General features: G+C 44.5%; 1 protein-coding gene across 8 annotated transcripts; it reads right to left on the bottom strand.

Moving 5' to 3' along the window:
* Positions 1 to 1,774: 1,774 nt before the first annotated feature.
* Positions 1,775 to 21,325, bottom strand: LOC147010063 (ATP-sensitive inward rectifier potassium channel 12-like). 8 transcript variants are annotated; one of them, XM_085860919.1, is made up of 4 exons: positions 20,399 to 20,535; positions 20,139 to 20,260; positions 16,993 to 17,151; positions 1,775 to 4,881 (listed from the first exon to the last, which is right to left on the bottom strand). In XM_085860919.1, exon 4 carries the CDS (start codon positions 4,765 to 4,767, stop codon positions 3,493 to 3,495), a length of 1,275 nt encoding a protein of 424 aa, XP_085717045.1. In that variant the 5' UTR covers positions 4,768 to 4,881; positions 16,993 to 17,151; positions 20,139 to 20,260; positions 20,399 to 20,535; the 3' UTR covers positions 1,775 to 3,492. The 8 variants fall into 8 exon arrangements, with proteins under 8 accessions (XP_085717045.1, XP_085717047.1, XP_085717050.1 ...); XM_085860921.1 differs by lacking the exons at positions 20,139 to 20,260; positions 20,399 to 20,535 and adding an exon at positions 20,875 to 21,322; XM_085860924.1 differs by lacking the exon at positions 16,993 to 17,151 and having other exon boundaries at positions 20,399 to 20,537.
* Positions 21,326 to 27,605: the final 6,280 nt, after the last annotated feature.

Genomic DNA, 27,605 nt, shown 5'->3' with positions numbered 1-27,605 from the left:
TGTACATTTTCTGTCAATGCAAGTCTGATTTTGAATTTTAAAAAATGCGAATTATAAAAACAAAAATTTTGATTATTTTTTTTTCCTTAAAATTGAGATTGCGTAAAAACTTGACCTGATTGAGCGAAATTAGATACATTTCTGAATTAAGCATGCAAAAAACACCACCACCTCTTATCATCCCCCAAGTCCTCGATCTTTTCTACCCCCGTTAATCCACCTCAAACCCACCTCCTTCAAATTCCCTGCTTTCCTTCCTGAAAGTCCCTGTAATGTCCATCTTGTGTTCCCCATGTTCCCCGTCCCATCCCTCTCCCTTCCACAGATCTCCTAATGTCTCTGTTCCCCACTGTTTTGTCCTTCCCACTCCCAACTCTCTTGTCTCATGCCCCCCCCCCTTGATGTGCGTTGTGTGTTAGCTCTCATACGAGCCTCGACAAGGTATACAAAAAAAAAAATGGACAAATGCGACACCGACAAAGCCTGACCATTAGCTCTCTGACACGATGGTGAACGATGCGACGTAATCCTGATGCAAGACCATTGAGCAGCATTTTATAACTTTGAGATATCCTGCTCAGACAGACAAAGCCAAACGGGTGAAACCATAACCACTGTCCACCTTCAGTGGTGGAGGTAATTACTTTACCATCCCATTAAATTATACAGCAGCCTAAATTCAAGTCAATATCATGACATGAATATGTTTTAAAATTAAATTAAATTCTAAGAAAAAAACTCTTTGGAAGTAACCAACAACAATTCAAATCAAAGCTCCCACTTCAATGATACACTGTTAAATGATAAATACAAGCCGGTAGGCAGCGATGGGTCGCCAAGCATGGAAACTATAAGATATAGAGCAAAATGGATGTCATATAGCGGATAGGAAATCACCTTAAGATTAGGCATATCAAATCTCATCCAGTTCCATCGACTGATAACTTACTCGGTATCCATTTGAATGAAAAGTACCGAAAATGCGGTTTGAAATCGGAAATCCCCAAAGTTTGAGGGGGTGCTGTGGGTGAACAAAGATCTAAATAGAAAATCCGGCTCGATCGTTTGTGCACAATGTATTCCAGACGATTCGTGTGAATTTTCATGACCATCCGACCATAACCCTAGGAGGAGTAGCATTTGGCACAAAGGCACCTCCAGCTCTCACATATTATCAATTTTTGCACTAATTGACCTTTGACCCCTGACCTAAGCGAAATCGGTCAATATGTCCTGAGGCAAAGTTGTAGTACTCATTGAGTACCATGAACCTGCAAAGTTTCATTCGTATCGATGCACTCACCTGGTCGCTAGGGGGCCTTCAATTTTCGCCAATTTTCGCGCATACCCTAATTGTAGGGGGCGCTGCGGGTAAAGTATTCCATATATCACAAAAAACGGAATATATTTGATAGAGCATCACCCGTAGATCATTCGTGTCAAATTTCATAACCCTACATGGGATAATGGCTTTCGGAATTGATTTCGCGTGAACGGTACCGATTTTGAAGGTTTTTCGGTTGTTGCTAGGGAACCAAAGCGTCCCTAGCGACCATCACAATTTCCAAAGCACTAGGTCATAAGATGTACCTACCACCCGAGTTTGGTCAAAATCCGCCCACGTTTCCTACCAATTATGCTGATGACAAACGAACAAACATCCAAACAAACAGACAGAATTACTGACAATAAGGGTCACCTATTTCGGCGACCCAATATTCAGTGTCCTGCACTCACTTGCATCAAGAAAGGGAAACCGCAAAATTCGCCGCAATATATGGAAAACATTTTATTGAAAAAATATATTAATACAGGCAGTCACAGCAGCCAAAAGCTTCCCGACGGATCAGACGATGAATGTAGAAAGTAGATTTGCACATCTTAGGAAGATGCATCGTTAAACCCCATCCAAATAGGAAAGGTAGAGCAACCCAAGTATACCCGACAGACCAGTGAGCACACTGCAACGAGTCACAACAAACGGTTTCTGGCAACTGGTGCACAATGAAACCTCTCCAGATTTGTGGTTGCAAGATGGCGGCGCAACCGAGAAACATCTCTGCCATTGCTATGGAAAGGCCGATCAGGTCAGCTGAGGTGGCACAATCCAAGCTCTGCAGTCAAGCAATCGTGGAGCAACACATTAAAAAAAAATTATTATTATTATTATTACGCGACAGACTCGGGGGATTTGTGCAAAAGACAGGGCTCTGTGCATAACTTGGGCAAAGTGTGCAGCGTGCGAGGTCAGAATGCTTCGGCGAAAGTCCCGTAAGGCAATGAGTTAAACGTCTAAAACTGTGGATATAAATATTAAATGTAACAAAAACGGAAACATCCTGATGATGTTTCCAAAAAAAACTACCACAACAATCGATTGGCCAAAGGCACTTCATGATCCAGAAGAGACTTCCCATTGGTATAGTACCGGTAAAGGCATGGAAAAGATCCCTTTAGATACGGAGAGAAAAGGTTCAAATACATCCCTCACATCAAGCACAAGTTTAAAGACAAAAGCTTTGTAGACAGTCATTTAGATTTTTTTTTTTTTTTTTTTTTTTTTTTTTAAGTACAAGCAAGATTCAATATTCCAAACTTTCTTTGCATATGTAGGATCTAATGAGGAAGAAGAGATGGATGTAAAGAAACATGGAAACGAGATGGCAGGGGAGAAGGGCTTCAGGAAAGATCATCATACACCTATTATGGTAATATCACAATAGATCTTCATTTGACCTGTTGGTAGTTAACGTACTATATTGTGCATCTCAGAAATTAATGATACCTTGAATAGCAAGCAAAGGAACCGGGGTCGATTGAGTCGTTGGAGCTTAATAACCAAGGCTCCTACTTGCCTCCGGTTCAACGTGTTCCAAAGTTTTTGAGCTACACAAGCACGTGCAAAGCAGCGTGGCGTGATGCCCATTCGCAATGTCATCGCCAACACCGAATAAATAGAGTACTTCGAGAGGCAGCTACGCATGGCACAATTACTCAAACCTCAACCATCCATCTCCACTACCCAATACCCGCATGTTAAACATTCATTCAGGCTGTCTCAGTATTTTCAAAATAAATAAAAACGTCAAGATTGGATGGAAAGTTGATTATGCCCGTGGTGGACCAAAACGTATGCATTAAACAGTTACCGTGTTCATATGATGGAAGACCTGGACATTTCAATAGCCCTCCGACCATCGAGCGGAACTTCCAGACCGTCACGTCATCAGCACAGATTGAACTGATGCTGCGGATGAGGCAATCAAATCCAATCTCTTGTCCTCCTAACGACAGACCGATGACGACATCTTCCGTAACGGGTCGGGATGCAATTGCCCGACGGTGACAAAATTATCCCTGTTTGGGTTGTAGGTAGTTTCCCTCCAGCTCTAACGTGTTCGCACGTGTTTGAACGATGCAAATATTGACAAAAGAAGGTACTCGATTCAAAACGATTAACCGCAGTCTTTGTTCGACGTAATAGTGTGATGTTTATCGTTGTGTAACGACACCTTCTGCAGGCCTCTCTGGCCTTTTCAGACCCGTGCTTTCATCCTCCAAAAGCAAATCGGTCAGATGCTGATTTTCTTCCTCGAGCTCTCGAGCACTACCTAAGGGCGTAGGAACTGGCTCGGTGTCGTGGAATAATGAGAAATTGATACGGAAGTGGTTTTCCTCTTCTGTGGTAATGGGCACAAAGCGGTGACCCCAGAAGATCTCAGAAGCAAGGTAAGAGCTGCGAACCTGAGTCGTCATCCCGGTGGCTTCAACCACCCCTTCGACAATGACCAAGATTTCGAAATTATCCCGCTCAAGATCTCGCCTGCTGATATCGTAGAGAGGACTTTTCTCGTCGATCTCATGTGTTATTACAAGTGGTGTGACGAGGAAAACACGGTCTAAACCTTCGTCGTAGCCAACGTCAATGTCTTTTTGCTCGATTCGAACCTGCCTGTGAGTCTTAACTTGCACACATCCACTCTCGCAATCGTTACCCATGACGTCATTGCACGTTTCTTCATCGTATTCATCTTGCGGTAAATTGCCATGCTCCGGCAGCACTCTCACCATAAGAGCACGCACGTGGGCCTCAACGATGTGACTCCGCCTAAGATTTCCAAGGCGCCACATAAGACAGAGCCGTCCGTCACGCAAGGCCACAACAGCGTTACGGCTAAACAGAACAGTCTGTGCACGGAGCTTAGGCCGTGCCATCTTTGCCATGATGGCTCCAATGAAGAAGGCATCCACAACGCAACCTAAAACTGACTGGACGACGACTGAAAGAATAGCTGCTGGACACTGATCTGTGATGCATCGGAAGCCATAACCGATGGTAGTTTGCGTCTCAAGAGAAAACAGAAAGGCGGAAACAAACCCATGGACATTGTCGACACAGGGTTTGAAGTCAAAAGAGTGGTCCGGTTCAATGTCTCCATGAATCCAGGCACACAACCAGAATATTAGGCCAAATACAAGCCAAGAAAGTAGAAAAGCAGCTGTAAAAATCAATATCATGTACCTCCAGCGGATATCCACGCACGTCGTGAAAGCATCAGCAAGGTATCGCTGCCTCCGGTCGCCGATGTTGGTAAAACGCACATTGAAGTGACCGCTTTTGTCCATGAATCGGCCACGCATCTTCATACCCCAAGAACCCTTTGAGGCCTTGTGGGCCATACCATTCGTCAAAGGCACTTCGGTAAGCTGAACCTCATCCTCAGGTCGCATCATCGTGAAGCCTTGTACTTGTGAAGCCCCCATCATGGTCAATACCTTGGTCCAAAGGATGCCTCAGGTTCCAAAAAAGGCAGCCACTGTGTAGCTTGAGTGCACAGCACAGTGGGCTCCAAAGGAAGAAATCCGCGTTTTCCCCAGAACCTGCGGTGGAACGAACAACTGTCAGAGATCCATCATTTACATACAAATTTAACAGTTGAGAGACAGAGACAGAGACAGAGAGACAGAGAGACAGAGAGACAGAGAGACAGAGAGACAGAGAGACAGAGAGACAGAGAGACAGAGAGACAGAGAGACAGAGAGACAGAGAGACAGAGAGACAGAGAGACAGAGAGACAGAGAGACAGAGAGACAGAGAGACAGAGAGACAGAGAGACAGAGAGACAGAGAGACAGAGAGACAGAGACAGAGAGACAGAGAGACAGAGACAGAGAGACAGAGAGACAGAGACAGAGACAGAGACAGAGACACAGAGACACAGAGAGACAGAGACAGAGACAGAGACAGAGACACAGAGACACAGAGAGACAGAGAGACAGAGAGACAGAGAGACAGAGAGACAGAGACAGAGAGACAGAGACACAGAGACAGAGACAGAGACAGAGACACAGAGAGACAGAGACAGAGACAGAGACAGAGACACAGAGACACAGAGAGACAGAGACAGAGACAGAGACAGAGACACAGAGACACAGAGAGACAGAGAGACAGAGAGACAGAGAGACAGAGAGACAGAGACAGAGACAGAGACAGAGACAGAGACAGAGACAGAGACAGAGACAGAGACAGAGACAGAGACAGAGACAGAGACAGAGACAGAGACAGAGACAGAGACAGAGACAGAGACAGAGACAGAGACAGAGAGAGAGACAGAGACAGAGACAGAGACAGAGACAGAGACAGAGACAGAGACAGAGACAGAGACAGAGACAGAGACAGAGACAGAGACAGAGACAGAGAGAGAGAGAGAGAGAGAGAGAGAGAGAGAGAGAGAGAGAGAGAGAGAGACAGACAGACAGACAGACAGACAGACAGACAGACAGACAGAGTGGATAACAGTGATAGCCTTTGCTTCCACAATTATTGTGCCTAATATCAATCTTATGGGGTTAATGTTAAGATTAACATATAAATAAATACACAGGAAACGCAGGGGTCAAACGAAGATTGCTGCAAGTTCGATTATGTACGTCCTGGTACGACTGTGATCAGACCTCTCACCCGGGGCAGGACCGAGCACTTAAAACTGCAACCAGCCGATTGCAGTTCACTGTTGCAGAGACCAAGGCATCCCTCATATCTCATGCCGAGAGGTTTTTGGCACACTTTCCACCGTTACCAAGTGTGTGGTACTTTTATCATCAGAAGATAGCTTCTGAGGCAGGCCACATCATTTGGAGTTGGCATGAATTCAATTGACCCGTCCGCTACGATTCACTTGCGGACGTTGAAGATATCACAAACTTGGAAAAATGCATGAATAAAAACAAGATGAGCTAAGCCAAAGTGAGCTGCACCCTGCCTGGTCAATTTTTATTTATTTATTTATTGCTCAAATTTCAGGGTGCACATTGCATCAGAGGCCGGGACGTGACCCCCGAGAAATGATGCAACCGGCAAATTATTGCACGACTTTTTAACCAACTTATCCCTCATACATAACGTATACCCTTCTTAGGTCAACCTTTGTGAAAGAAAACTAAAAGTTAGTGGTCATCTAGATATTACGTACAAAAAGTAGCAGATACCTTCATTGTTCCCTGCCCGTATGTCCCATACGTTATATGCGAGCAACCCAAGTGAAATTGCATCATAGCAGGCATGTCACGTGGCAGGCGGTGTGTTCAGCAAATTCAGAACGTCACAAAACAACGATTAAAATTATACCAGTTGAAGAAGTCCAACCGACAAAAACAACTTGTAGGAAGAATACTAATTTGGACTTTGCTTTGGCCCTACTGATGGGAAGGGGGCTATGCCAAGACCACTTCTTGGCTCAACCGTGGCCAGTTCTTCATCACTTGAAGTTGGCTTCGACCCAGATTTGAACGTACAACCAGAACCAAGAAAGTCTCCATTATAGAGCCTATCAGAAAGTTCCATCAAGAGATAAGAACAGCACATTCTGATGGACAAATTTGTCACACCATGCAATAACAGGCATTGTCACAAGCACATGCAAACCTGCACAAACGCACGGACGAGAATGCGGAGCGCATGAATGCAGAGAAGCGCATGCACAGAGATACAGTGCTGCTGTGCGTTGCAACAATCACCTTCAAGAGACCAGGTGTAGGGAGTCCGAGCAAGGAGACTCGTACATCACAGCAATAGACAGCAACACACAAATGAGTCTTTCACAAACTCCTAGAACTGAGGATCCACATTGCCAAGCACGGAAATGTTTACAAAACACATTTTTGGTTAACGTGCAGGAAGAAATAGCTCATCAACTGAACGCGGCGAGAGCAACACGATCACACACGTTACAGGCAGGCATGAGGGTGCGTCAGATTCTCTGAAATGTGATGCGATGTAATTATAGCGGCTCATGGTTATAAGGTCTGTACTGTAACTGCAGCAAGTATTTTCCAAGCTCCAGCACCCTCAGTTCAAGAATCTTCATACATCTATCTACGCCATCATCCGATGAGCTCCAGCACATTGCTGTATCTATCTAAACATCCCCTGAGCTCCTTCACCTCCACACATCCACTCCAGCATCCCACAATCTGCATCAACTCCAGCCCAATAATCTTCATACATCTATCTCAGTATCTCCCTCGCTCCAACACAGACTTCAAGCATCTTCATACATCTACTCCAGAATCTCACTCTATCCAGCCGGAGCATCCTCATACATCCACCGCAGCATCCCACAATGCCCAGCACCTCCAGCTTAAACGTCTTCATGCATCTACTCCAGGGTTCAATGAGCTCGAGCACTTCTGGCCCATGCATTTTCACTTATCCACCGCAGCACCTCCAGCCCAAACATCTCTGTCAGCATCTCCCAAGCACCAACACCTCAAGTCTAAGCATTTTCATATATCTACCCCAGAACCTCACTATGTCCAGCGCCTCCAGCCCAAGCATATCCACCAATGCACCCCAGCATCCGATGACTGCAGCACATGCAGCTCATGACCCTTCATACCTCTACCCCAGCATCGCATTTGCTCAAGCTTCAACACCTCTGGTAAAGCTCAATGATCACAGCAGAAGACAAACATTACATTTTCATCTGCAAAGTTGAGCCGTGACTGAGATAGCCAACAGCGAGATGTCACAAACGTGTAAACATTCAAACCAGGTCAAGACATCACTCGTTTTAACACCTTCACAGTCTGAACAATTCAGACTGGAGAGACCTAGCTGCAGCCTGGACACAAAGGTCACATTTCTCTTGCCCACCACCCCCTTCCTCTGGCAGCTGCAAATATTCAGCAGCCATTTTTAGCCCGATATTCTTCAGCACAAGAAAGTAAATGCAAGAACACTTCAGTCCAACCGAGTGTGAGTTCGCTCCAACTCGCACAAAACAGAGGTGAACATCTGGCCATGCTCAAAACGAGATGAAGCAGAAACTTAAGTTTAAAAACCTTTCTGCAGGTTATTCGTATAAAACTGGTGAGCACAAATATGGGCCAAGAAGTGCTGATACTATTCACATGGCGAGAGGAGAGAGACGGATTAAAAGTTGGTTTATTTCATTATTTTTCGAGTCTTCTTTGACTTGTCTATCGAGTTTGTTATTCTCAGTATTATCTCATCATTATCACAGACTCATCATGTTACAGAATAGGATAACCATTGATGCACATGGGGTACCAGGTAAGGGAACAGCACTTTGGGTACGATGCCATGTATGTATGTATTCGGTACACACAGGGATACCGGGAACAGGAAGAGCACAGGGCACTTTGGTTAAGGTGATATATATTATATATTATATATCACCTTAACCAAAGTGCACATGAATGGGACTCACGTCCGTTTGAGGTCGGGTGGAAGCGTTTCATCACGCTCCACACATTTTGAGCTGCATCTCCACCCGATGGCACTTCTGTTTTTGTTTTTTTTGCTTTGCATTGGCTGACAGGCTTTTGTTCTTTGCAGATTATGTGGTGTTACGATGAGACATAGTCTGCAGCTGATGCTCAACATCACAGCCAGAGGATGCCAATATATCTTCTTCTTCTTCTTCTTCTTCTTCTTTCGGCTGCTCCCGTTAAGGGTCGCCACAGCGGATCATCCGCATAGTGATTTGGCACATGTTTTACACCGGATGCTCTTCCTGACGCAACCCTGGTCGCCTCTTACGACACAGGGATATGGTACACCTATTTTAACCGGGGTATACACCGGCCCAGTATACTGGTACTCATTTCGCCGACCTCCGAAGGATGACAGGCTGAGTCAACCCCCTGGTGTATTAATTCAGTGGCCCAATGGGGCTTGAACTCAGGACCTTTTGGATCCCAAGCCGCTGCCCTAACCACTGCGCCAACACCACACCAGGCTCTCCCAAGCCGCTGCGCCAACAAGAGGATGCTAATACATATATATACATGTATATATGTATGTATGTATGTATGTATGTATGTATGTATGTATATATGTATATATGTATATATATATATATATATATATATATATATATATATATATATATATATATATATATATATATATATATATAGCCTGGTGTTGGCGTAGTGGTTAGCGTAGCGGCTTGGGATCCAAAAAGGTCCTGAGTTCAAGCCCTGTTGGCCGCTTGAATTAATACACACCAGGAGGTTGACTCAGCCTTTCATCCTTCCGAGGTCGGCAAAGTTGAGTACCAGTGCACTGGGCCCAGTGTATGCCCCGGTTTGAATAGGTATACCACATCCCTGTGTCGTAAGAGGCGACCAGGGTTGCGTCAAGAAGGGCATCTGGCGTAAAACATGTGCCAAATCATAATGCGGATCATAACGAATGATCTGCTGTGGCGACCCCTAACGGGAGCAGCCGAAAGAAGAAGATAGATATATATATATATATATATATATATATATATATATATATATATATATATACATATATATATATATATATATATACTCCAAAGTACCTTTCGCCACTGATTATCTTCCCAACTCTGATGTTCTTCAGAATATTTCAGTGTCCTAGCTTTATCTTCACACAGAAATGGCTTCTCGACAGCAAATCACCCATGGAAACCACTTTTAAGAGATCTTCTGACAGTAGAGGAGTTCACTTGAACCCAATATCTGTGCCAGTTCAGTATATATATATATATATATATATATATATATATATATATATATATATATATATATATATATATATATATATATATATATATATATATATATATATAGATATATATATATATATATATATATATATATAGATCTTTATTAACTTTGAGGATGGTTCCTCGAATTTGTTGAGTTTCTTTGGCCTTCCAATCCATTCTCTATCTTTAACTTTCCTGGTCTCATTATGCAACCGTATGTTGTTTGAATGCTACATCTGGAAATACCTGTTTTGCGGGACGAGATTTCCCACCCCGGCAGGGTAGAGGGGAATAGAGTAGGGTGTACACATGGGGTTGAGGGAGGCAGTGGGTCTGGGGAGTTTTTTTGTTTGTTTGTTTTATATTCATCGCTCCATTGTGCCTCAGCCTTTGTAGCTGCATGAAAGGCAATATTGAATGATCCCCAACCTCCTTCCTTCGTGGGTGTAGGGAAGTGTTTAGGCCACCAACAACAACAACAAAAATACAAAATTTGACTTCTTCAAAATGCTAACAGGATTTGAATAGCACAACGCAACAACACCGGTACCCCTGCTAGTTCACTATAAAATTGGTGCTCCCACACCACCACTCAACCACCTATTGCATTTGTATTATAACCACAAAGTGAGTGCTATCTTGTGATGACCCATTCATCTCATTAGGTCAAATCAAACCAATCAAACCAAGCGTTCTCTGGATATTCAGTGTTTGCCTTTTGGCCCACCATGCCTGTGGCATCTTCATGTACGGTTTACGTGATTTACTCGTATTTTTGGACCAATTCCATCATAAATTTTAACTTCGTCCTCCTTTTAATATTCACGGTCCTTGATAATGAACTTGCACACCAATTTAGATCATCAATGACCAGGGAATTAACTTTGAACAAAACTTCGGATCGGTTTATTATTAAAAGTACAATTATCTCATCGGTCACGGAGGAGCTTATACACGTGAAACTGCATTACATGTCGACCAAGGACACTCGTGTAATTTTAAATACAATTGATGGACAAGGACAAATCAATGCAGCAAATGGGATTTGAACCTGCGGTGACAGCAACATGAGTGACGTGCTCTGATGGGAACACCATGCAGGAAAAGTTTGATTTGAAAAACTTCATCTTCCGTGACAGCATGACACGAATGTACACACTGTTGTACATCTGTCTGCATTCGTAAATCCTTTGTTGAAGCTTTTAAATTGTTGCACACTATTTTAAGAGTGAACTATGCAAGCGTTCGCAGAATGTGTGGTACAACGAGCGATTTACGCTTTGGCACAATTTAATGAGTGGGTACCACCAGTAGGACAAAGGTACGAGTACAGAACGCTTTGATAAGCCATCTGTGCTTTAATTCAGGAGCTCACGATGAACTTTATAAAGGATTTGAAAATGAGGATTCAGGAGGCTGAGGATGGGGGGGGGCTGGTTTAATGCATGTGGTTAGAGAAGGTAGGTGCTGGGTGGCAAGGGTCTTGTGTGATTGCAGGTGGCTGGGGGGGGGACCACATGCATTAACGATGGGAGTTTTCGTGTTACAGTTGGAGGAGGCTCGTGTAGCTATGATGAGAATCAGGGTGGGGGAAGAGCATCTCGTGTGGAAATCGGTTTACTTTGCATTCTTTAAAAATAATTATCTAGAAAAAAAAAGCTTAGCTTTGTCCTGTATACAACTCTCGGTTGCTTTCACAATACTCAGTGTATCATGGCTTGCTTTTTCAATAGTGGAGTGGGGGGGGGGGGGGTGATGCGGGCTGTTGGACCATCCTCTTCGGTGTTCACTCCTGAGCAGTGGTCATTTTTGAGGATTTCGACTCTAGAGACCTCCAGCATCTGATCAGGAGGTTTGTAAAATTTTATTGTATTTCCAGTTTGGGACACCAAAAGTGGAGGAGGGGGGGAGGTGTAAAAAAGGGGTTAATTGCCCCACAAATTTAAAAAGATTTATGACGACGACGTGATAATGCTGAATCTTAAACACGAGGCCGACGATTATTTCAGACGACAGTGTGCCACACTCCCAAGTATTCTCCAAACAGGAGTTTACAGACATATAATAAATATATAAATCATCATATATCAAAATGACATTTTATGTATTTTGTCACCCCCTCCCACCGAATCATGAAATGCTTGCGGCATGTCTGTTTTCAGCATTTCATGGCCTGCAATCATCAAATATATACTGCTATTACTTCCTTAACGTCCTCAATTATTCCGAACTTCTTGTGGGGTTGGCCAAGGAACACTTTTGGTGCAAGTCTTTCACAAAACGCCGACCGGGCACGGTGGTAGATTGAAGCTAATTCGAGCAGGATTTAGCAATTTGTTCATGGAACTGGCGATAGCTCGCCTACTCTTCGCGGAAGGCAACATGGGATCTTTAACATCCACCAACAAATGCTGGCAGAAGGGACATTGGTTTAACGTCCGTCCGAGGGACGGCACATGCACTGATGAATTGCCCTGCCTGGGAAACACCAGCATGACAGTTTATAGATGAGTTGGGATTCGAACCGAGGATTGATAGCTGAAAGGAGAGTGTGTACACCTTGAGGATTTTCTAACAGCCCGGTAACCTTAAAAACGTCATTGTGTATCTTATTTGCACACTTCATGCGCCACTCTAAGTTGCAGTGCTCCATGCTCAAGAGCGGTCTGAAGACGACACTTCGCACTCTCTGCCAATTTTAATTCACATTTATATTTGAACTCACTTTGCAAACGGAAGAAATTACTTGGCGATGGGAGACGATGATGCAACAAGCTGGTGGCGATTACAATCACCCAACATGTCACATAATACGGGGGCTTTGCACAACTTTGCTCTACATTCGTGGGAGGATGTCAAATTTATGTAATCACACAAAATATTTTCTTGCTTTTCTCTTTTAAAGCTCCCAAAAATAAATATGTGTGTATATATATATATATCTCACACACACACACACACACACACACACACACACACACACACACACACACACACACACACACACACACACACACACACACACACACACACACACACACACACACACACACGCATTTAAAGGCCATTTTCGCCGCTAAAGCAGGGGTTAACCTTGCGGGCCCCATGACAATCTTCTCCACTTTACCCTGTTTTCTGCATCTCCCCTTCTTAATCCCCTTGCCCACATTTCCTCTTCCACCACATTTAGCCAAGTTTTTCTCGGTCTTCCCCGTCCTCTATTTCCGACTACACTCATTTCCAACACTCCTCTCACCCAGTCACTTTCATCCTTCCTCAACACATGACCCAACCATCTCAACCTGTTTCTCTTCACAACCTCCATCACAGACTCTATTCCCATCATCTTCCGCAAGTCATCATTTGTCTTCCTCTCTCTCAACGATACTCCACACATCCACCGAACCATTCACATTTCCACCGTTTCCAGCCTTTGTTGCTGCTCCATGTTCAGTACCCATGTCTCACTCCCATAAATCATCGTACTCCTCACACATGTAGCATACACCTTTCCCTTCAGCTTCAACGACACTCCCCTCTTTGTCAGCACGCCACTCAGTTCCCGAAACTTCTTCCATGCACATCTCACTCTAGCAACCGTCGAAGAGTCTGATCCACCTTCTCCATTCAGCATGTCTCCGAGATAGCAAAATGTTTTCACCCCTTCCAGCTTCACACCATCTCCAAGATCCAACTCAACAATTCCTTCATCTGCTGCTCCCTCGATGCACACCTTACACTTGAATGTAGCTGCCACACTGGTTAATGACCCTCTCACCCCACTACATTTTCGATGAACCCATTCAGCACACATTGTACACTGAATGGAGTTCACTCTGACACCCTTCCTGCACACAGCACACGGCCACTTCCCAGTCCTTTCCACCTCACCACATGCTTTACCACTTGCCATCACCTTCGTCTTTCCGATATTCACCTTCAAACCTTTTGCCTCCATACATTCCTTCCACTTGTTCATCTTCTCCTTCAGTCCATCCATACTCTCTGCAATCAACACCAGATCATCTGCATACAGCAGCTCCCACGGTAAACCCTCCTTTACCCTCTGAGCCAGCACCTCCATCACAACTACAAATAGAAGTGGACTTAGTACCGACCCCTGGTGCACTCCCACCTTCACCTCAAACTCACCACTGTTCCCATCCTTCGTCCTTACAGCTGTGCATGCTCTCTCGTACATGACCATCACTACTCTGATCAACCATTCCTCCACTCCTAACTTCCTCAATGCCCATGCCATTACTTCGCGTGGGACCCTATCAAATGCTTTCTCCAGATCAACAAACCCAAAAAACAATTTCTTCCTCTTCTCCATGTACTTCTCCTGCAACTGCCTTACAATAAAAATTGCATCTGTCGTTCCTCTTCCTGGCATAAATCCAAACTGCATTTCGTCAATCTTTACCTTCTTCCATATCCTCTTCTCCAACACCCTTTCCAATACCTTCATTCCATGCTCCAATAACTTTATCGCTCTATAGGAGCCACAGTCCAGAGGGTCACCTTTCCCCTTGTACAGAGGGACGAGGGTACTCAGTTCCCAATCCACTGGAATGCGGCCTTCTTTCACCACCAGATTACAGATCTCTGTCATTCTCTTCACACCCCAACTTCCCGCTGCCTTCAACATATCTCCTACAACTCCCGTCGGCCCTCCTGCTTTTCTACTTTTCATTGCTCTTATAGCTTCCTCAACTTCCTTCTCAGTTATCTTCTCTGCTGGTCCTAAAACTGGGTTACTCTCGATGTTTCTAACCCATTCATTTTCTACATTCAACAGCCTTTCCATATATCTCTTCCATCTTCCTTTAATTCCATCTGAATCCACAACGATTTGTCCCACTTCATCCTTCAAGCAACTCACCCCCGTCACATCAAATCTCTCTCTCGCTATCTGCTTTGCAATCCTGAATACCGCTCTCTTACCCTCCTCCGAATCCAAGCGTTCTCCAAACATTTTCCTATGGGCCTCCTGCGCCTTTGCAACCTCTCTCTTTGCAGCCTTCTTGGCTTCCTTATAACTTCCATGTGCAGCCTCTTCTTCCACCGTATCCTTTGCCTTTTGCCATTCCTTGAACTTCTTCCTCTTCTCTTCAATCGTCTTTCCAACTTCATCATCCCACCACCATGTTTCCGAGTGCCTCGGTGGTCCTTTTGTCCATCCACACACCTCACCAACGGCTCCCAATAGACTATATTTCATTGACATCCAACCACTTTCAAGCTCAACCACATCATCTTCAACCATACTCAGCCTCTCTCTTAATGCTTCCTTCACTGTCGCCTCTTTCAACCTCCACACCTTCATCCTCGGTTGGTACTTCACCCGCCGAATTCTCCGCGCACCTTTCACCCTTATATCGCAGACAACCAGGTGGTGCTGCGAAACAGTCTCCTCCCCTGGGATCACCTTTGTGTCCTGGAGGTTTCCCCTATCTCACTGACGCACCATCAGGTAGTCAATGGTTGTCGTCAACCCACCTGATGTGTATGTAATAAGCTTATTATTCGCTTTCTGGAATTGAGTATTACAGAGCAACAAATCAGCTCCATCAGCAAACTCCAAGATCCTTTCACCTTCTCCATTTCTCACACCATATCCATAACCCCCATGGACTCCCTCAAAACCGTCTGGACTCCTTCCCACATGTCCATTCAAGTCTCCTCCAACCACAACAACTTCCTCATCTTTCACATTTTCCATCAACTTCTCCATCGCACACCAGAACATGTTCTTCTCTTCATCGCTTCGACCGACCTGCGGGGCATATCCCGAGATGACGTTCACCAAGAGATTTCCGATCACAATTCTCACCATCATCAACCTTTCACTCACTCTAGTCACACTCACTACACTGTCTACAAACTCCTCAGAAAACATGACACCAACACCATGCATGCCTTCCGGGCACCCTTGCCATATAAACTTGTACTTCTGCCCCTGCCTTCCCTTCACCATTCTCACACCACTTCCCTTCCACCGTGTCTCCTGCACACAACATATGTCCACTCTTCTTCTGACCAATGTTTCAACCACTTCTCCAGATCTCCCTGTCATTGTCCCTACATTCCATGTACCAAACCTCAGAAACCGATCTCCACGTGGGGCATCAGACGATTGGTCATCATAAATGGAAAAATTTCCTCCCTTGCTTCGATCGGGTTCCCCACCTTGAGTTTTAACGAGAGGGGGTGAGGACCCCCACGGGGTACTTCGGGCTGTACCCTGCCCATCAGTTGTACTCATCATGGTTTCCTTTTGAGGCGATGTTTTTATGGCCGGATGCCCTTCCTGACGCCAACCCTTTTAGTCGCCTTTTACGACACGCAAGGATACGGTGTACCTATTCTGACTGGGGTACACACCGGGAGTACACACCGGGTACAAATATGTATATATATATATATATATATATATATATATATATATATATATATATATATATATATATATATATATATATATATATATATATATATATATATATATATATATACCCCAATGTACTTGTACCCTAAAAGTTCTGCTTTGTAAAAGTAAAAGTTCTACCCCAAAAAAAATTGATGCAAATACACCTTGGATGATAAACTTAATTGCAGACTATGCTCTTGACGGTTTGGTATAAAATCATGGAGACAACAAAGTTCCACGGTGTGTCGCGATATTAAAATAAAAATAATTAAAGGGAGGGTGGGGGAGGTTTACCGATGCCAGATGGTGCATCCATATAAAAAGGGGGACAGGGAGGTACGAAAAGATTCTGCTGTAATTGTATATGATGATAGAGGTGCATGGTCCCAAATGAGAGGTAGGGGGCAATGCTCGACTTTGCTACATAAGTCATAACAGGGATTTTTAAAAGGGGGAAAAAAATGTAACCAATTCAGAAATAACTAAAAAAAAAACCCAAAGGATTGGAACTTACAGGCGTTGTGATCGAGCCTGGACCATGAAACCAAGTTCCACGTACTGAGGAGTCCGAGTTTCAATTGGGCGTGAAAGAGCCTCCCACGGAGAGAAAACTGTGAACGGCGCTGTTGACTCGGGCTGTGTGTAATGCAGGACTGGGACTGCCAGAGATGGGCTGGATGGGAAGGTGGGTGTGAAATGAAAGGGAGGGATTACAACATGGAGTGTGGGGAGGGTGGAGGTGTCAGAGAGGTGGAGCGGTTGGGCGGGGTAGTCGGAGAAGTTCAGAGGATGTGTCAAAGGTTGGGAGGGGTTGTCGAAGAGGTTAAGAGATTGTGTTGGGAGTATCAGGGAGGAGGAGAGGTTGAAAGGGGGTGTGGGGGAAGAGAGGAGGTTGGGTAGGGGTGTCTGGAAGCAGGGGAGGCAGGTCGGGAGTATGGGTGGAAAGTTCAGGGAGGGGGGTGATCAAAAAAATATAGAGAAAAATAAAATAAAATAAAAATCAGGGTGGGGGGGGGGTCAGAGAGGTTGAGAGTGGAATAGAATGAAGTGAGATGAAGTGCAGTAGAGTGGCATGAAATGGTGCGAAGTATGGCAGGGTAGAGTAGAGTAGGACTGGGAATGGTAAGATACAGTGGAGTGGTGTGGAACTGAGTGAAGTGAAGTTGGGTACAGGAGAGTGTCATGGAGCGGAGCTATGTGGAGAAGAACAGAGACGAGCGGTGCCCAGATGAGTGGAGAAGAGGAGAGCGGTGCCCAGAGGAGCAGAGAAGAGCAGAGTGGCGCCCAGAGGAGCGGAGAAGAGCAGAGCGGCACCCAGAGGAGCAGAGAAGAGCAGAGCAGCGCCCAGAGGAGTGGAGAAGAGCAGAGCAATGCCCAAAGGAGAGGAGAAGAGCAGAGCGGCACCTGGCAGAGTGGAGAAGAGTGGAGAAGGTGGACCAGAGTGGCACGAAACGGGTCTAGGCCGAGCGGAGCGGCGCGAAACAGGTCATGGCGGAGCGGAGCAGCACAAAATGGGTCAAGGCAGAGCGGATCGGCACAAAAACGGGGTAAGGCAGAGCTGAGCAGCGCGAAACGGGGTAAGGCAGAGCTGAGCAGTGCGAAACGGGGCAAGGCAGAGCTGAGCAGTGCGAAACGGGGCAAGGCAGAGCGGAGCGGCATGAAATGGGTCAAGGCAGAGTAGAGTGGCACGAAATGGGGCAAGGTAGAGCAGCGCGAAATGGGGCAAGGCAGAGCGGAGCAGCGTTCAACGGGGTAAGGCGGAGCTGAGCGGAACGAAATGGGGCAAGGCGGAGTGGAGCGGCGTGAAATGGAGTGAGGAGGAGCGGCGCAAAACAGAGCAAGGAGCGGCAGCGCAAACCAGAGCGAGAAGGAGTGGCACAAAACAGAGCGAGAAGGAGCGGCACGAAATAGAGCGAGCAGGAGCGGTGCAAAATGGAGTGAAATGGAGTGAGGCAGAGTGAAATGGAGTGAGGCAGAGCAGAGTGGAGTGACATGGAACAGAGTGAGGCAGAGCCGAGCAGAGCGGATCAGAATGCTTCTGCTCTACCAAGATGGATTGGGGTGCTCAATGTCAGATATGAGATCAAGCCCATCTTTCTGGACATATCTCGACCTTTCGATAGTCTGGCAGCCTGCCTTGCTCTCCAACTCTGTGCCTCTGGAATCCAAGGCTAACTCCATTATTGGGTTACTGGCTTCCTCAACTCCTGTAACCAATGTGTGGCCCTTAACGGAATCCTTTCTTCTCCTCTCTCTGTCAAAGCTGGAGTGACCCAAGACAGTGTTCTGGGCCACATACTATTCCTAATCTTCATCAATGATCGCTCTAGAAAATCCTCTACCCCTCATTCTTCCCCACATTGCTTTTGTCCATCTCCCTCCATTTTGTCCCTCGACCCTACTGTTGGCATCCCCCCCCTCTTTCTGCTGTGTGCTGATCTGTTTTGTGTTCTTGCTCTTCCATGAACCTGGACATTGTATGTTAATAAAAAGTAGAGTGGCATGGAACGGAGGTTGAATGGAGTGGGGTAGAGAAGGGTTGAATGGGAGGAGAGGGAAGACAGTGTGGTATGTTGACAAGGTGATTTACCGCATCAAAATCTGCGCTCATTAAGAAGACTATTGGTGGGGGGGGGGGGTTGAAAAGTCGAACGGGGTTTTAATCTCCACCCCACAAAAAAATAGGTATTTGCTCTTTTTCCCCAAACCATGTGCATGGTCTCGATGAAACTTGACCACAACCTTCATCACCTGTGATGTACTAAAGTTTGCTCATGGCATTAATAAAATTAATCAATCAATCAAATCAGGGTCGAAGAGGTTTTGAGTGACTGTGGCCCTTATCCAGGTGAGCTTCAGGATGTGCGGTCCTATTTTTAGATCCTCGTGGAGGATCTCTGAGTCTTCCTCACGTTGTTGTTCTTGCAGACTTTTTTGTTTCACAACCTACAGTTTTCATCGAAACTTCCTCAAACTTGGTGTAGATATGTAGAAATACTCTGCGCAGACAGTAACCATCTCCGATTTTGAAAATTCCTCCTAGAAAAAAAAGTTATGACGTCAAAATATCTCCGCTAATGGAAATTGCCTAAAAAAAATTATCTCCGAAACTAGGCAAGCTTTTTGAATGCTGTTTGCAAGAATCGAACAGGGCATTAGCAGAGATTAATTACCGCACATATGATACATCACTATGACGTCATATCAATCTTTATGACGTCATTCCTATTTTTTGACATTTTGTGTTTTACAACCCAGAGTTTTCATCGCATCTTCGTGAAACTTGCCATGTATATGCAGAAAGCCCACGTGCAGGCAGCAACAGTCTCTGATTTTGGAAATTCTTCCGAGAAAAAAAGTTGACGTCATAATATCGCCGCTAATGGAAATCGCCTAAACCATTATCTCCGAAACTAGGCAAGCTGTTTGAATTTTGTTTGCGGGAATCAAGCCGGGCATTAGCACAGATAATTTATCGCAAACCTGATACATCACAATGACGTCACATTCGTTTTTTATGATGTCATCATTAAGAGAACGTTCTTAGCTCATTCGAGCTTGTTATTTTAACACCTTATTGATGTCCCTTAGCTTGCCACACTTTTCACACCCCCTCCCCCCCAATGAAATGGCATCGGTTGCTTGATGGATTTATTAAACCTTGTGTTGGTGCAGCACAGGCACGATGGGCCGAATGACCTCCTGGGTTAAATTTCCTTTCGATTCCTTACGATGGACATCAAATTGACGGTCTCGGATGTGGAGCTTCCACCATCCATCGGCTGAAAAAAAAAAAATCACACGTCATAGGTGCGAGTTCGGGATGGAATAAAATTGCAGACAATGGATAGGAGACAAACAAATCAAAATGTACGGATCGTCTTTGTGCAAACCGACGAATTGTTCCTCCGCAGAGATACCTGGAAAGTTTCCTTGAGCCAGAGTTTTCGTGATTTGTACTTAAGCAAGAGAAAGTGTCATGGAACTCCAAGCACAGATCCGAGGCGATCATCGTCGGAAAAAAAAAAAAAAAAAACAATACATCAATTGTTACGTCATCAGCTTAAAAACCGTGACGTCACAATGACTACATTAACGGACCGAACGGCAAAACAGGGGCAGAATGTTAGTCATTTGGTAGCGATTTGTTTTTAAAATTATAATTACCTCAGGATTCATGATTTTTGTAAATCCGGACTCGGACAGGTGTCGCCCCAAGCCGCTCGTTAAGCACGACGTTGGTGCGTGTGGTTCGTGTAACAACATAATGAATCGCAAATTACGGTCTATTTACACATCTTAATATCGAATTAAATCCGATTGTCTTTACAAACAATTATGTCATTTCGTTCCCGCAGCCGAACGAACCCGCTCCCCGCTGTAAACGCCGGCATACCTCTTCGGTGATGACGTCAGCGCCGTGTTCTGCAATCGCTTCGATGTAAAACAAGAAGCCAAAAGCGCAGCAGCTGCTGGGAAAACCGAACGTCAAATGATTCGCGATTTCAGGACGAACGTGCGAATCAATAACAGGACGAAACGACCGTCTCCGCGGAGACGTAATGTGCACACCTGTGCGCCAAGGTGATGCAAAAGGCGGCGACGCGGCGGGGAACGTTCCGGGCGGTGTATAGGCCTGCTGCTGGTTGCGCGTGTACCCTTTTTTCAGTCTCGAGCTGTTTCGCGGCCTTCATCGGAAATAATTACAATGTCGATACGATTGCTCTTTATACGTTATTCGATATATCTCAGGAGTCTTTCCTGCGTTCCATCACCATCCAACTCGCTCGGCGCTGTTTGAGAGTGACAGAGACCACGTGACCTTTTTCCACTGATTTTTTTTTCTTTCCCCCCCATTTTCAAGCTGATAAACGTCCAGTGCGAACTTTCTTTGAGTTACAAATGAGAATCTGCTGTTTGCACGACCAGGATGATAAGTCATGAATATTCAAACACGATGGGTATATTTAGGACTTGGACAAAAGGTCATGAAACCCCACGTGGTGTCGGTGAATCCAGCAAAATTCACCATTCATATACTCTACTGTGACGTCACGGCAGCACTTCCCCCCCACCCCCACCCCACTTGCTCATTGCACATTGCACATCTGGTTCGAAAAATTAAACTGGAAAATTTTATTTTTTTATTTTTAAACCGCAACCGTCCAACCGCTCAAACCCACTGCCGCGAAACCCCCACACCGGAAAATCCGGCGATAAAATGATTCCGCTGCAGAACTCTCAGGCAAAAGCACCGAACGGCCTGATCCTGAAACCTCTGCAAAAAATTAATCAATCAATTCATTTAATGAGTCAACAAACAAACAAACAAGCAAACAAACAAACAAACAAACAAGCAAACAAGCAAACAAACAAACAAACAAGCAAACAAACAAGCAAGCAAACAAACAAGCAAACAAACAAACAAGCAAACAAACAAACAAACAAGCAAACAAACAAACAAGCAAACAAACAAGCAAACAAACAAACAAGCAAACAAACAAACAAACAAGCAAACAAACAAGCAAACAAACAAACAAACAAGCAAACAAGCAAACAAACCAATGTCACCCCCAGGGTGACCAGTATCTTGCCAAAATGTGAACATGAGTGACTTATTTATTTGATTAAAGTTACTCAAAAAATAAGGGTTTCGTCGACCTTGATACTTGACCTTTTTGTGACCTTGACCTTTATATTTTCGTATGGTTAATGGTATCTCCCCAGGACCGTTGTACATGAAATATCAAGAGATTTTGATGAGAACTGAGGAAATAAAATTTTCATGAAAAATCCGTTTTTTCATCATGACGTCATCAAATGTCTCATAGTGTCAAACTTTTGACAGATCTGGAAAACACTTATCAAGCGCTTTCATATGAGGTATTACTCGATATGGTATCTAAGATTTCAAAATTTGACCTTCGGGTCAAAAACTTTCGACCTCCAGCGCTAACCATGAAGGTCAAGGCCGATCGCCACTAAAAATTAATCAGCTGAGCGCCAGACCATGAACTATATTCCCATGAAGTTTGAAGACGATCCGATCAAAATTACTCAAAAAATAATGGTTTCGTCGACTCCCCTGATTTGCGACAAAGTGACCTTGACCTTTGACCTTGACCTTTGACCTTGACCTTGAAAATTTTATGCGCTGAAGGGACCTCTATAGGCCTCTGATATGCGAAGTTACAAAAATTTCCAATGATAACTGTGCTCTGCAGAGTGATTTATACGTGATTACAGACAAACAAAAAATAAAAAATAATAAAAAAAAACATACAAGCTGACAAATATATCTTGCAAAAACTTCGTTTTGACAAGATAATAAATACAAAACTCGCCAAATGGAACATCTATCGGTTCATGAGAACCGCTGCCTAATTTCAGGGTCGTGTTGCCCTCGTGGACCTTCAATGATGGGGACGTGGATAAACTCGTACACGCTCTACATCCCTAAATGTTGAGGATCAAGGTCATACGGTGTTGTGAAAAAAAAATGGTCATCATTGGATCGTGGGTGCTGGGGGAGGCTGACCCTTGGCGATCACTTTGTTTACTTTTTCCTTTCCTAATTTTGGTTTTATTGCCCCCCCCCCTTTACGAATCACGTTGTGAGTTGCACTTCTTCCCTTCTTCGCTTTTTCATCATCGTCTCGACTAAAAAGCCCTAATTTTGTTCTCAATTTGCACTGGAAACATTATTCTCCCTTCATGTTTAGCCAGTGGCATCAATCCTGGAAACATTCCCTTTGACCTCAAAATGATTCAATTTGCTTCCTAAGCACAAAAGGTGCGCACACAATTCTTCCAAACATAGGTTGGTATCTATCGCCCAGCTCATAAGTTATATCCCTTTTCCTATTGTTGAAAGAATACCACATATAATTATCTCATACGTCATAACCCTTTGCTTTCAGTCGGTTACTAAATAGCCTGTACCTTTATAATCTTCAGAGTAAACTTTCCCTTTATCCTCTGTTTTTCACAATCAACTAACATTTTCCTGCTCCTGACCCTCTGCCATATTAACCTTGATTCAATATCCACCACTCCTCCATTTTTCCTATCCTATCCATCCCCTTCCTACCCCCCCCCTCCCCACCCACCCCACTTTCAACACCCTTTCCCATTCCCTTTCCTCGTCCTCCCTGTTCCTTCTCACGTTTAAGTTTGGCATTCCATATCAACAAAAAAACCACTTGTTCATTTCAGTATACTGTACTTGTTATTCCTTTGCAGTCAACACCCTCTTTCCAACAATAACCCCACACCATGTCCAAATATCACTCCCATAGCGAAGACTTTTCAGATGAGGTATAGATTATCGTTGTACGCCAAGTGCTTGTTGTGTGATTGATGGACAGACAGAGACATTTACTCTTTATATATATAATATTTGTAATAATAATATAGATTATGGATATCAAGAAAATGTGTCATTTTAGATGCATCCCAACATTTAACAGCCTCCTGTATTGCTCCAGCTGCCACTTGTTGTCATGGTCTATTTTATCCTTTCCCCACCAGATTGAATGGATGACGGAACGACAAATCACACCCTGTATTATATTGATATTAAAATGTCCTATTTCAGTAAATAAATCGTTCTGATGGCCACATTCAAGAAGTAATATAAAGCGCAAGAAAGCGCAATAAAAAAGAGACTACTGGAGGATGAAAGGAGTTTTAAGAGAAGTACTGTGAAATGAGGAAGACAGGTGAAGACAAGAGATGGCAAGTGAGGAGCAAGTTGTAAGGTTGGATTACAGTGTTCAGGACCCCCAGGTTATCAGGTGTGGTTCTGGCACGTTGAGGGATCCCAAGTTAGAATTGGCGAAGTTACTGTATCAGCTGTTCCTCGGAGCATTGGGAAATCGAACACGTTGTTCACAAACACGCACACACATTATATAGATATACACATATACACATATGCACATACAATATGTGCATCTGAAATGTAAAGCTCGTTGTAGCCACTCACTGACTCAATGACTTACTGAGATTAATTTTCGGGAAATTCTGGGTGACGTAGAAAGCTGAAATGGACAGCGAAGCTGATACTCCGGGAAAAATCACAGAACTGTCGGAAAGTGTCTGTGAATTGAAATATGTGAAAATAAGTGCAGCCTTGTTGTGCTTATGGCAGGTGAGCGACCCGAGATAATGTGTACAGCAAGGTGGTAAATGTTACAATGTATATACTTTCATTAAAATGTTAGTTGATACATTTAAAAAAATATACCTGATGGTACTTTGCTGCCGGTTTTCAAATTGCATTTCTATATGAAATGAAATCTGTGTAATGAAAACCTCAATTGATATCTGGCAGGTCTGTGATGCTTGCCTACAATCATGAAGCTTCTATTTATTATGTACGGATGTACGAAGCACGGTTCATTATTGCTGACTATGTGGTCATCCTATATCCTTGTAAAAAAAATCTCGGCCTGACAAGTAGAGAGGCAGACCGAAAGTTTTGAAGGAGTGCTCCTCGGCTGCTGAAGAGGCGTCAGCGCGGCTCTGGTTTAAATGAGAAGACTCCGACTGGTCATCAGGAAAACACCTGTCTGATAACCGAGCTTCCTTGACTTGATTAAAACGTGGCTCGTTTTCAAAATAAATGGTTCTTGGTTCTCCCTCCAAACCCCCACCCCGAGAGTGAACAAGTCAAGGGCCGAAACACTGGGGGGATCTTCCTCTGAAGACTTCCTATCAGTTTGTGCTCCTACTGGAGTTTTGACTATGTATATGTATATATATATATATATATATATATATATATATATATATATATATATATATATATATATATATATATATTGTTACGGTTCGAGGAACCGTACGCACACAACATACAGGTGTCCCAAGTCAGTTATGCCGTTAAGTATATGTGTAGACAGAACCCCTCCTTGTGTGCAGTGGGAAATCGGAAGGGGTACGTTACGATGTTTTTTTTAGTGAGGGTAATAAATCTTTATATCCAAGGTAACCCGAGCGCTTGCAGCCTTCGGTTCGCTGGCAACAACATACCACGGTCCACCTGTTGTCTCTGGAGGCTCGTTTTTCCGAGACAGAATCTCCACGTTCGCTGTTCCAGTTCCTTCTCGGTTTCCCCAAACGTACGCAGTGTGGCTGCACCGTCATTCACCTTCCCCAAACACGAGTGGAGTAGGCGGGCCTTGCCAAAACCCCGCCCAGAAGGGGCGGACCCATGGAGGCCCTGTCCAATCAGGGCGGACAGTGGCGTCGGCTTCACCAAGGCTCCTCCCCACTGAGGGAAGTCTATAAACCACGACACCATCCTCAGTCTTGAGTTATTTGGGGGTCGTTCATCATCGTGTTGGTGTGCTAAGTTGGAGGGTTCGTTAGTTGGAAGAGTCTTCAGTTCAGTGGAGTTCTTTGGGAGTCGTTCGTTCTGTGCTTGGAGGCCGGAGTTGGTTGGAAAACGAAGGGGTTCTCGCTGCTTGGCTCCGCTCACGCCTCGGCCTGACTACTGATCCCGGCCCACTCAAGCTTCTCCACGGACCCGAACTCCACACGGGCGGCTGTCGCCCTGACTGCACGACTGTTGGCAGGTGCCGCACCACGGAGCATTCCTTTCCCCGAGACTCAGGTACTTGAAAGAACTGCGACCTCAGCCCACCTCCCTTCCTGGCTGCAAAAGTCCTTTGCCTTCAACTGGGTTTATTTTGTCCGAGTGTGTGTCTGAGTGTGTGGCGCCGGTCTAATAAGTAGAAACTGTGTAAGTGTTTTCGATCATTGTAAATCTTGCCTGTATAATTTCCATGATAAGCTTGCTATGTGTCCTTGCTGTAAATAAAACAATTGAAGAAATCTTCCCAGTTCGTTTCTGTCCTTTCTTTCATTGGTCCAGCATGGTTCGGATCTGAGTTTTAGCCGGGTCTTTGTTTCCGTTAATCTGCTCATCCTCGCTGGCACGGCTTTGGCAGTTCCACTCGGCTGCACCCGAACCGGAGTTGGTAGTCGGTAGTTGGAACTCTAGCACAGTCGGTAGAGTGACCCGGTTCGAGCAAGATGTGCCAAGGGCATGGTTCCCCGGTAGACGACACCGCATGGTTAATTAGGTAAATTGGTTCTAGATAAAAGACGCTATGCTACGCAGTGGAGGTATTGGCGTCCACGGTCGGTTAAGTGACCCGCCGCCTCACTGAGTTATTCATGAGCGACGGCCTACAATTCCGGGAGTCTGGTGGGAGGCGACGTAACTCTCCCCACCTCGCGGTCGTTCTCGCCACCGGTCCCCAGCCCGCAACAATATATATATATATATATATATATATATATATATATATATATATATATATATATATATTGGGTCGCCGAAATAGGTGACCCTTATTGTCAGTAATTCTGTCTGTTTGTTATCTTGCCAAAACGAAGTTTTTGCAAGATATGTTAGTCAGCTTGTATGTTTTTTTTTTTTTTTTTGTCTGTAATCACGTATAAAAAATTCTGCAGAGCACAGTTATCATTGGACATTTTTGTAACTTCCCATATCAGAGGCCTATAGAGATCCCTTTCAGCACATAAAATTTTGAAGGTCAAGGTCAAAGGTCAAGGTCACTTTGTCGAAAATCAGGGGAGTCGACGAAACCCTTATTTTTTGAGTAATTTTGATCGGATCGTCTTCAAACTTCATGGGAATATAGTTCATGGTCTGGCGCTCAGCTGATTATTTTTTGGTGGCGATTGGCCTTGACCTTCATGGTTAGCGCCTCAGGTCAAACATATTTGACCCCAAGGTCAAATTTTCAAGTTTTAGGAACCATATCGTGTAGTACCTCAAATTGAACACCTCGATGAGTGCTTTCTAGTTATGTCAAGCTTGAGACATTATGATGTCATTTGGTGACGTTACGAGGCAAACGCATATTTTTCATGGTTACTCTGTAGAACGATTCTCATCGGAATCTCTCGTAGGCAGATATTCCTCAAGGAGTCGCTCCTGGTGGATAGCTGCTCTGTTCACCTCAGTGTGACCTTAAAGAAGTCACACGTGGTCACCTTTTGGCAAGATACGGGTCACCCTGCGGGTGACATTGGTTTATTTGGATGTTTGTTCGTTTGTCATCAGCATAATTGGTAGTAAACGTGGGCTCA

The sequence above is a fragment of the Eptatretus burgeri genome, chromosome 17, assembly GCF_056783735.1.
Source record: "Eptatretus burgeri isolate ZD-2024b chromosome 17, Ebu_testis_v1, whole genome shotgun sequence".
Lineage (NCBI taxonomy): Eukaryota > Metazoa > Chordata > Myxini > Myxiniformes > Myxinidae > Eptatretus > Eptatretus burgeri.
The sequence above is the reverse complement of the archived record's forward strand: the minus strand, read 5'-3'. Positions and strand labels throughout refer to the sequence as shown.